Here is an 11,182-nt window from a genome sequence, read left to right on the forward strand (position 1 = left end):
TTTCACTGATTTTTTTTTTTTTTTTTTTTTTTTGCTTTCCTTTTTAATGTCAGTTTTGTAATTCTATTGGTCGAGGTTGAGACATTTCACTGATATTTTCTTCTTTGTTTTCTTTTTAATATCTCAGTTTTGTAATTCTATGGGTCGAGTTTGAGACATTTCACTGATTATTTTTTTCTTTTTTTGTTTTCCTTTTTAATGTATGGCAGTTTTGTAATTCTATGGGTCGAGTTTGAGGTATTTCACTGTTTTTTCCTTCTTTTTTCTTTTCCTTTTTAATATATGGCAGTTTTGTAATTCTATGGGTCGAGTTTGAGACATTTCACTGATATTTTCTTCTTTGTTTTCTTTTTAATATCTGTTTTGTAATTCTATGGATCGAGTTTGAGACATTTCACTGATCATTTCCGTTCTTGTTTTCCTTTTTCTTCCTTATTCCAAAGTTTCGTGATTTCGTGGACTGAGTAGATGACATTTTTTTTTTCTCTTCTTCACAGTGCTACTTTCTCCTTTTTCTTTTTTTCAAATTCTGTGGGTCGAGTATGAGACATTTCACTGATCATTTTCGTTCTTGTTTTCCTTTATCTTCCGTATTCCAAAGTTTCGTGATTTCATGGACTGAGTAGATGACATTTTTTTTCTCTTCACAGCGCTACCTTTTTTTTTTCTTTTTCTAATTCTGTGGGTCGAGTATGAGACATTTCACTGATCATTTTCGTTCTTGTTTTCCTTTTTCTTCCTTATTCCAAAGTTTCGTGATTCCATGGACTGAGTAGGTGACATTTTTTTTCTCCTTTTCTTTTTCAAATTCTGTGGGTCGATCATTTTCCCTCTTGTTTTCCTTTTTCCTCCTTATTCCAAAGTTTCGTGATTCCATGGACTGAGTAGATGACATTTTTTTTCTCTTCTTCACAGTGCTTTTTTTCTTTTTCTAATTCTGTGGGTCGAGTATGAGACATTTCACTGATCATTTTCCTTCTTGTTTTCCTTTTTCTTCCTTATTCTAAAGTTTCGTGATTCCATGGACTGAGTAGATGACATTTTTTTTCTCTTCACAGCGCCTCCCCTACGTCTCCCTGAAGCTGGACGGCCGCAGGGTCCTCGGCTCTTCCGGAATCCTTATCGAGCTCCTGCACAGCCTCACGCGGATGTACAACTTCACGTGAGCATCCTTGACCTTCATTGTGACCTCCCTTGACCTTTATTTGACCCTTATTTGACCTTTTTTGACCCCATTTGACTTTTGACCCTTATTTGACGTTTATATGACCTCACTTGACCTTACTTGACCTATATTTGTCACGCGGATGTACAGTACAACTTCACGTGAGCAGCCTTGACCTTCATTGTGACCTTCCTTGACCTTTATTTGACCCTTATTTGACCTTTTTTGACCTCATTTGACCTTTGACCTCTATCTGACTCTTATTTGACCTTTATATGACCTCACTTGACCTAATTTGACCTATATTTGTCATTTGTTTAACCTTCGTTGAATCTACATGACCATAAGTAACCTCATATGACCTGGTTTGACCCTCTTTGACCTTTACAGATCTGCCTTGACCTTCCTTTGACCTTACATGACGTTTCTTGACCCTTGTTTGACCTTTATTTGACCTTACATGATCTATCTTGTTTTTTTCTTTACCTCGAAACTTACACACACACACACACACACACACACACACACACCTTCGTCGCCTTCCTCCTACAGTAGCGCCCCTTCGTCTCATCCCTTCCTCCCCTCCCGCAGGTACACGCTGAAGCTACCTGATGACGGCCAGTGGGGGTCAGTCAGCAGCGACGGCAGGTGGAACGGCATGGTGGGGGAGGTGCATCGCTACGTGAGTGTGTGGGGGGGGGGGGGAGGTTGAGGGTTGGGTGTGTGAGGGGGGGAGTGTGTGTGTGGGAGGGGGTGGAGAGGTTGGGGGAAGCGTGTGTGAGGGGGGGAGTGTGTGTGTGGGGGGAGTGGAGAGGTTGGGGGAAGCGTGTGTGAGGGGGGAGTGTGTGTGTGGGGGGGAGTGGAGAGGTTGGGGGAAGCGTGTGTGAGGGGGGGAGTGTGTGTGTGGGGGGGGGATCTGTTTTCTATCCAATTACGAAGTTAGCACTTATTAGCATCGTCGTAGTGAATGAGTGAGTCTTAATTGCTTTCATGAATAGCCTTCTGATGTCCTTTTAATAAACTTGGCATCATCATAGTCACTTGGCCATGTTTAAGTTCGTACAAATCTCAATATCTATCTTTTTTATAGTATCACAAATATCCACTGAGTCTCACAAGTATCCAAACCAGACGTATCACCCGCGGCCCCGCTGCACACGACTTTCTACTCATGCTCATCCCTATACTGTCCAAACCCCTTATGCAAGAGTTAACCAACATCTTCACTCTTTCATCCCTCACGTTGGTAAACTCTGAAGCAATTTTCCTTCATCTGTATTTCCTCCTGCCTATGACTTGAACTCTTTCAAGAGGAGGGTATCAGGACACCTCTCCTCCCGAAATTGACCTCTCTTTCGGCCACCTCTTTTGATTCTTTTTTAGGAGCAGCGAGTAGCGGGCTTTTTTATTATTGTTTCCTTTTTTTGTGCCCTTGAGCTGTCTCCTTTGCTGTAAAAAAAAAATCTCCTCGGCGGCCTCAATAAGCAGTGCCAACAAGAGCCAGGGAGGTTTGATAACACGAGACTCGGCCCTGCGTTGTAGACTCCGGGTCGTATTTTGAAAGATTTCGTCGCCCAAGAACCCATTTTTGACAAGCCTTTCGTAGGAGTTGTGGGCATTTCCAGGGATAGTTGTATGACCCTGGTGGTAGTTTGACCCTTCTTCTGTACCGTGAACCTAAAGAAACACTCATGAGAACCCGACTGACCTTCTTTTTGACCTTTGGGAATAGGTGATGTGTTCTTGGGCAGCGAAATGTCTTATAATGCGACCCGGCAGCCTTGTTACCGACAGTCGCCGCAGGTACTAACGAGGCAATATTTCACCTGCCCGTCCCCCCACCTGCAGGTAATCACACACAACTAATTACCTGACTCTCCCTATCACCGTGGTCATTAGTCTCCATCGCCCGTCTCTTTGTAGGGTTAACGAGCCTAATCATTTTGACAGCGGTGATTTTTTTTAACGAATATCATGATTGAGATTGTTTTGAAATAGTTACGTATATGGGTTTTCTCTCTCTCTCTCTCTCTCTCTCTCTCTCTCTCTCTCTCTCTCTCTCTCTCTCTCTCTCTCTCTCTCTCTCTCTCTCTCTCTCTCTCTCTCTCTCTCTCTCTCTCTCTCTCTCTCTCTCTCTCTCTCTCTCTATTTTCCTTTCCTTTTTCCTTTTTTCTCCTTTCGTTTCCTTTCTTTCCTTTTCCTTTCCGTCCCTTCCCTTCTCTTCCTTTCCCTGTCCTTTCCTTTCCCACCTCTCTCTCTCTCCTTCTGTCCTTACATTTATTTACCCTTCCCTTTTCTTCCCTTCCTTTTTTCTTTCCTTTCCTTCCCTCTCCTTTCCTTTCCCATCTCTCTCCCTCTTTGCTGAAATTTATCTACCTTTCCCATCCCTTCCCTTCCCTTAATTTTCCTTCCCTTGCTTTTCCTTTCCTTTCCTTTCCTTTCCCTTCATTTCCTTTCATTTCATTTCCTTCCATTTCCTTCCCTTTCCTTCTCTTTCCTTTCCTTTCCTTTCCTTTCCTTTCCCACCCTTCTCCCTCTTTTCCTTACATTAATTTACCCTTCCCTTCCCTTCCCTTCCCTTAATTTTCCTTCCCTTTCTTTTATTTTCCTCTCCTTTCCTTTCCCTTCATTTCCTTTCCTTTCCTTTCCTTCCCTTTCCTTTCCTTTCCCACCCTTCTCCCTCTTTTCCATACATTAATTTACCCTTCCCTTCCCTTCCCTTCCCTTCCCTTCCCTTCCTTTCCCTTCCCTTCCCTTCCCTTCCCTTCCCCTCCTTTCCCTTCCCTTCCCTTCCCTTCCCTTCCCCTCCTTTCCCTTCCTTCCCTTCCCTCCCCTCTCTACTCCTCCCTTTCCTCAATCATTACTTTCTCGTCCATCACCGACTCTTGCCTACCTGTCACATAACTTCGTTCTTTTCCTGATGTGCTAATTAGTCACCGCCCTCACCTGTCGTTTCCTGTACCGCGCCTCATTACGTCTGTCGCGAGGCCTATCAGTCAATATGCTCAAAAGGAAAAATGGGAAAAAAATCATCTCTCTCCTCTCCTCTGACCTCTCCTTTTTTTTTTTTTTTTTTTTTTGTCTGATCAGCGCCTTGGGGACTCTTTTTGTTGTTGTTTTTTTTTTGTTGTTTTTCCCCCTTGAACTGCCTCCCTTGCTGTAAAATGAAAAAAATAGGCTCTAACCGCGATGGGAGGAACACAGCAATTAGAAATACATTAAAGTTACATACACTTCGTTAAGATAAGGCTAAGATTTGCCGGCTTTTTTTTTCATTATTATTATTATTATTTTTTTGTTTGCCCTTGAGCTGTTTCCTTTGCTGTAAAAAGAAAAAAAAAGGGAGGAGGGACGTGAAGAAAGGGAGAAGGATTAGCAAAGTGATAAACAAAGGAAGGATATTAAGAGGAGGAGAGGAATAACCGAAGGAGAGTAAAGGAACAGGAACTAATTATATAGAATGCATATTGAATAAACGAAGGAAAAAAATAGAATGATAAAGGAGGAAGGAACTGAAGAAAGGGAGAAGGATTTGCAAGGTGATAAATAAGGCAAGGAAATTAAGAAAAGGAGAGGAATAACCGAAGGAGAGTAAAGGAACAGGAACTAATAATATAGAATGCAAATTGAATTAATGAAGGGAGAAAAAGGAGAAAGATAAATGAGAAAGAAAATCAAGAAAGGGAGAAGGATTAGCAAGGTGATAAATAAGGGAAGGAAATTAAGAAAAGGAGAGGAATAACCGAAGGAGAGAAAAGGAATAGAAATTAAGAACACAGGATGAAAAGTGAATAAATGAACGGAAAAAGAGATAAATGAGAAACGAAATGAAGAAAGGGAGAAGGATTAACAAGGTAAACTTACATAAAAGGCGAAGGGATATCAAGAGGAGGATAAATTAAGGAAAGGAAAGGAACGGAAATTAATTAGATCGTTCTTTTTCTCTCCAGGCCAGCTACTCAGACATCTAGTGAGTGAGTTCTCTTCCCCAGGAGGTGGAGATGGCCCTGGGTCCCACGTCCATCACGGAGGAGCGGGAGAAGGCCATCGATTTCACCACGCCCTTCGACTTCGAGCCCTGGGATATCATGATTCCTGCCGCGGGGGAGAACGTCGATTTGGCCACCTTCCTCATGCCGTTCGAGGGGCTGGTGTGTGGAGGAGAAGCGGGGAGGGAGGGAAGGAGGATAGAAGCAAAGAAGGGGACACATGTTATCAGACACTATCAGCTCTCGTGACAAATATTTACAGAATCCAAAAAGGAGATTAATTAGGTTAGGTTAGGTTAGGTTAGGTTATTTTCACGTTCATTAGGCCATGGCATACTATCACTAGGCTCATAAAACTTCCCATACTGACAACAAGATCTGCGTAAGCCTTATCAGATGTGTGTGTGTGTGTGTGTGTGTGTGTGTGCAAAGAAATGTTTGAGACTCCGAAACCCAACGTTGCCAAATTATCGTACACACCATTGCATTTTCGTAGTTTCTGACTGATATCTATAGCAAAAACAAACAAACAAATATCAATAAATAACAGTTTTAACGCTAACTTCAATATTCTCTCGTTATTTGTGTAGGTACGAGAGTTTGAGGGTTAAAAATTATAAATACAATGTGGTGAGTACGATAATCTGACAACGCTGCCAAAATCTTAGGCTACATCTATCTAAAAATGCTCTCGCAGAAGCTGTACGGATTTCCAGGGGTGACTTCTTGACCCTGGCGGTAATTCTGGAAGGCTTCTGCGCCATGAGCGGGAAAAACACTCATTACAACCCGATGTGTCTCCTCGCCGGCCTCCAAAAACGGTCGTAACAAAAAAAAGCCACAAACGTTTGCTAATATTTTACGAGACTATATAAATGGGTCGCATTATATGATATTTCGCATCCCAAAAATACATATTTGACAAGGCTTCCGTAGAAGTTGAGGGCATTTTCCAGGAGTAGTGTTATAACCCTGGCGGTAGTTTGACCCTTCTTCTGTACCGTGGGCCTAAGGAAACACTCATTAGAACCCGACTGACCCCCTCTTTGACCTTTAGAAATAGATGATGTGAAAAGCGAAAGTGTCTTAAATACCAACCTAAATTTAGAGCGCTTATCACCAGTCAGCCAATCTTCAGTCTTCTTTCCCTTAGGTGTGGGCTGCCGTGGTTGCCTCCTGGGTGATCGTGGGCTGCCTGGCTGTGCTCCTTCTTCACCCACTCGCCGGGGTCGCCGGGGCCGCCCTCTACCCCCACACCCGCACCCATGCCGCCCGCGCCCCACGCCAAGCCTCGCTCCTCCGCACCCTCCTCGATTCCCTGGGCTCCCTCACCGCCCAGAGTAAGTCCCGGTGTTGTGGTGTTGTGGTGTTTTGTGGTGTTGTGGTGTTGTGGCGTTGTGGTGGTGTTGTGGTGTTGTTTTGTGGTGTTGTGGTGTTGTTTTGTGGTGTTGTTGTGGTGTTGTGGTGTTGTTTTGGGGTGTTCATCACCACAACCCCGTCGCTACCACTACCACCACCACCATCATCACCATACAACCATATCACCACCATTATATCCCAACCAATACAACCACCACCACCACCACCACGACTCTCTCTATCCCACCACCACCATCTTCATCACCACCACCACCACTACCAACACCCCCACTACCATCACCACCGCCTTCCTCACCACCACCACCACCACTATTATCACCCCCACTACCATCACCACCACTACCATCACCCCCCACAACCACCACCACCACCACCTTCGTCACCACCACCAGGCGTGAGTCGGCCGCAGACGGAGGCCACGCGGGTGCTGGCTGCGTGGTGGTGGGTGTTCAGCGTCATCACCATCGCCTCCTACAGCAGCAAGCTCATCTCTTCCATCACCGTCCGCTTCAGCAGCCCCGCCATCACCTCCATGCTGCAGATGGTGGAGACGAGACCCATGCTGTGGACCTACCAGGCGAACAGCGCGATGGAGGAGCTGTTTAAGGTGTGTGTGTGTATGGATGTGTGTGTGTGGGGGAGTGTTTTTGTGTCGATAATGATAACAACAACAACTATAACAACAACAACAACACTACCTACCAACAATATGACTAAGTACTTACGTAACTAACTACCCTAATCTTTACCTTCCTCTCCGCCGCGTGTGACTTTCGGCAGTATTCGGAGCCTGACAGCATGTTCGGCAAGGTAGGCGGCCTGCACCGGGAGACGAGTGACCTGCTCGTGTACAGCTTCGAAGGGGGCGTACAGGCCGTGCTGAAGGACAAACTGGCCTACGTGGAGGTTCGTGTTTGTGTTTCCTTCTTACTTACTTAGCTTGCATAGGCCTACTTAGCGCCTTATAGCTTTCTCTAGTTTGTGGGTTTTTTTACGGATTTCTTTCTCCTGTAACGTGACTGAGCATTCTTCTGTTTGGTCTTCTTTCCACTCTTCTTTTTCCTGTTCCGTATGCTAGCTGCCACCTCTTTGCGTTTCTTTCTAATCTATGTATCTGTTAACCCGGTAGCAGCGACGGGCCAAATTTGTGGCTTTACCATGTACCAGCGAGCGACGGGCCAAATTTGTGGCTTTACCGTGTACCAGCGAGCGACGGGCCAAATTTGTGGCTTTACCGTGTACCAGCGAGCGATGGGCCAAATTTGTGGCTTTACCGTGTACCAGCGAACGACGGGCCAAATTTTTGCCATGATATAAACCCACAAAAATAGATGATGCATAAACTGATCACAAATGCGTTGATATACGTATATTATGAAATGGTTTGCGTGAGTGATGATTTTTTCTCATTTTTCTCGCTTAGAGGGGCCTTTTAAAAACATAATCCCCCCAGCTACCGGGTTAACAATGTATCGGGATTGAACTGTCCTCTGCTTGTGCTTCTTTCTACACATATTTGGCAAGGCATTCGGTGTAGTTTTGGGCATTCCCAGGGGTAGTTTTATGACTTCTGGTTATAATTGTAGAGAAGATGGCGCCACTATAAACACTTGCCTGCGCCATGACGGGCTAGGGCCGACTACCACCCAGGCCCCTCAAGCAAGCCTACCGGCGCTATAGGTTCAGACGCAAAAAAAAAAAAAAAAAAATTGGACCCTTCTTCTGTACCGTGAACCAAGAACACTCATTAGAATCCGATTAATCTATTTTTTTTTGGCCTTTGGAAATAGCTGATGTAAGAGGCGGAAAGCATCTGAGAATACCGATCCCTCTGGCCTCTTGCAGTCTCCTTGTATCCTTATAGGGCTATTACACTGGGCAAATATTCCGTGGATCTTCAGTCAAACCATGATTTCCGTTAGCGTGGTTCTCATATTTCCGTGGTTGTCTGACATGTCGACGATCTTCCAAAGCTACGGTAGAGTTCCTTGCGATATTACTCACCATCATCATCAACAGCAATAACAAATAACAAATGAGAACCTCGCCAGCGGAAATCTTGGTTTGATTGAAGATCCACGGAAAATTTACATAGTCTAATAGCCCCTTACGTGTCCTTGTGTACCCTTGTGTATCCCCCTCCCCGCACCCATAGGACGCGTCGCTCCTGGAGATGGCGATAGCGAGCGACCTGGCGATCCACGGGTCCTGCAGGATGAGTCTCGTCAACGACCACTTCTTCTCCACGCGCTTCGGCATGATCCTACAGAGAGGCTCCCCCTACCGAGACGCCTTCAGCCTGGAGTGAGTGCATTCTTTATTTTGTCCCTGAGCTGCCTCTTTTACCGTAAATTAAAACAAAAACACATCTACAACTCTTCTCCGTCCTTCCCCCCATGGCCAGCATCCTCCAGTTCATCGACACGGGGCTGATGGACGCCTGGAAGAAGCGGTTCTGGCCGGTGGCGAGTCGCTGCATCAGTAGCACCAAGAAGCGGCCAGTCAGGTCACTTAATCTGCTCGACACTTCCGGTACGCTCCTGCTCTTCCTCGGGGGCGTCTCGCTCTCCTGCTGCGTCCTGCTGCTGGAGATCCTGCTTGGGCAGTGGCGTGGCAGCAAGTTCGCCCAAGGAGGATAGATTTCAACTGGCTACATAAGGATTGACAAGGATATAAGACGATTACAAGAAGGCGCGACCCTGAGACCTCATCATTAGTGCCTACTTTGGAAGACGAAGTGGAGGTGTTGTGTGAGGAATTAAAGTTTTGTTCCTTACTTCGTTTATTCATTCCAAATTTATGTGTAAAAGATGTTCCGTGTGTTGTTTATATGATTTGTGTCGGTGCAGAGGATAAACGGAGAGAAAATGAGACTGATTTGAGGGTAACTATTTCCAGAGACCACAAAGGAGGCTAATCGAGTCCTCATGAGTGTTTCTTTAGGTTCATGGTACAGAAGAAGGGCCAGACTACCACCAGGGTCATAAAGGTACCCCTCTCAGTGCCTACAACTCTCACGAAAGCCTTGCCAAATGTGTGTCCTGCCCAGTTAGGTTCGTGGTACAGAAAAAGAGCCAGACTACCACCAGGGTCATTAAACTACCCCTGGAAATGCCCACAACTCCCACGAAAGCCTTGCCAAATGTGTGTGTCCAGCCTTGTCAGGTTCATGGTACAGAAGAAGGGTCAGACTACCACCAGGGTCATAAAAGTACCCCTGGAAATGTCTACAACTCCCACGAAAGCCTTGCCAAATGTGTGTCCTGCCCAGTTAGGTTCATGGTACAGAAAAAGGGCCAGACTGGTACCCCTGGAAATGCCCACAACTCCTACGAAAGCCTTGCCAAATGTGTGTCCTGCCCAGTTAGGTTCATGGTACAGAAAAAGGGCCAGACTGGTACCCCTGGAAATGCCCACAACTCCTACGAGAGCCTTGCCAAATGTGTGTGTGTCCAGCCCAGTCAGGTTCATGGTACAGAAAAAGGGCCAGACTGGTACCCCTGGAAATGCCCACAACTCCTACGAAAGCCTTGCCAAATGTGTGTGTCCAGCCCAGTCAGAGCTTCTATTTCTTTTCCCATCAAAAAATCAAATGCAGCCTCAGTTCTCACTCCCATGATATGATTGGAACTTTAAAGAGTGAGATGCGTGTCAGGCTCAGCACCTATCCACAAGAAGAAACAAAATAAAGTGAAGGAAAGATTTTTATTTTCTTGTGATTGTCATTTCGCATCATTTCAAAGGCCCACTCTCTTGGCTCTCTCATCTGTCTTCTTATTTTCCTCTTCCTTTTTTATCGCTTTGTATCGCTTCGCAGGTCCTCCTTTCTTTTCTGCTTATTGACACACTGTTTTTTTTCAATGGCGTCACACTATTTACCTTTCCTCACTATAACACTATCGCACTACAATGCCTCATCCTCACAATCACACTCGTCATCCTGAAGTGGAGTAAAAGGCGAAATGTTTTCTCCTTTGAAGCTCCACCAAAATCGCAATCAAGCTCTAGTGAGATAGTAACCAAAGTTTTAACAACCGGATATGCAGTAATGTAGCTCATCTGTAAACCTCTGTATCGCTTCTTAGGTCGCTTCTCCTAGATCTTCCTTCATCAGTAGCCTTTAGTTATTCTTCTCTCTGCATTTCTTTCTTAAGTGTTTTAGGGGGCTGGTTAGGCCATATGAGACTACGGCTTCTGTATACCCCCGGCAGTAGCCTACAGGTTGCTTGTGGCTGTTGTTATTGTTGTTGTTATGTCCTTTAGCCTAAAATTGGCCAGACTCCTACAGGAAGGTCTGTGCACACTTGAGGGCCTGAAAGCAGTGTTGTGGCTGAGGGTGTCGCTGCCTGTAAATGTGGAGTCTGGTTACTGGTTAGGGATATTCAGAGGCTGGTGCGGAGGGAGTGGAATCTTAGGCAGTGAAGCAGGAAGTGTTGATGTGTCAGGCTATGTGGGGCACCTTGGGCAGTGTGGGCCATGATTAGACTATGCAGGTGGGCGTTGAGGCCGGTGTGTCCAATCCTCGGGTGATGGTTACGTTCTGGTGACGGCTCAACTACGAACTAAATCATGAACCAGTTATTGTGACCCCGTACTGACCACAACACGATCAGTACAGGTTCTCTCTCTCTTCATTTCCAGCCTTCAA

The 11,182-nt window shown here is 45.4% G+C and overlaps 1 protein-coding gene across 1 annotated transcript in view; it reads left to right on the forward strand.

Moving 5' to 3' along the window:
- LOC126983018 (glutamate receptor ionotropic, delta-2-like) overlaps positions 1-9,574 on the forward strand; it is a 22,137-nt gene extending 12,563 nt beyond the window's left edge. The window contains exons 4-11 of the mRNA XM_050835435.1: positions 1,059-1,162; positions 1,757-1,847; positions 5,158-5,316; positions 6,308-6,494; positions 6,927-7,141; positions 7,315-7,440; positions 8,690-8,838; positions 8,939-9,574. Coding sequence (XP_050691392.1) covers positions 1,059-1,162; positions 1,757-1,847; positions 5,158-5,316; positions 6,308-6,494; positions 6,927-7,141; positions 7,315-7,440; positions 8,690-8,838; positions 8,939-9,173 — 1,266 coding nt within the window. The 3' untranslated portion in view covers positions 9,174-9,574. The remainder of the gene's footprint in view (positions 1-1,058; positions 1,163-1,756; positions 1,848-5,157; positions 5,317-6,307; positions 6,495-6,926; positions 7,142-7,314; positions 7,441-8,689; positions 8,839-8,938) is intronic.
- Positions 9,575-11,182: the final 1,608 nt, after the last annotated feature.

The sequence above is a fragment of the Eriocheir sinensis genome, chromosome 52 (assembly GCF_024679095.1).
Source record: "Eriocheir sinensis breed Jianghai 21 chromosome 52, ASM2467909v1, whole genome shotgun sequence".
NCBI lineage: Eukaryota > Metazoa > Arthropoda > Malacostraca > Decapoda > Varunidae > Eriocheir > Eriocheir sinensis.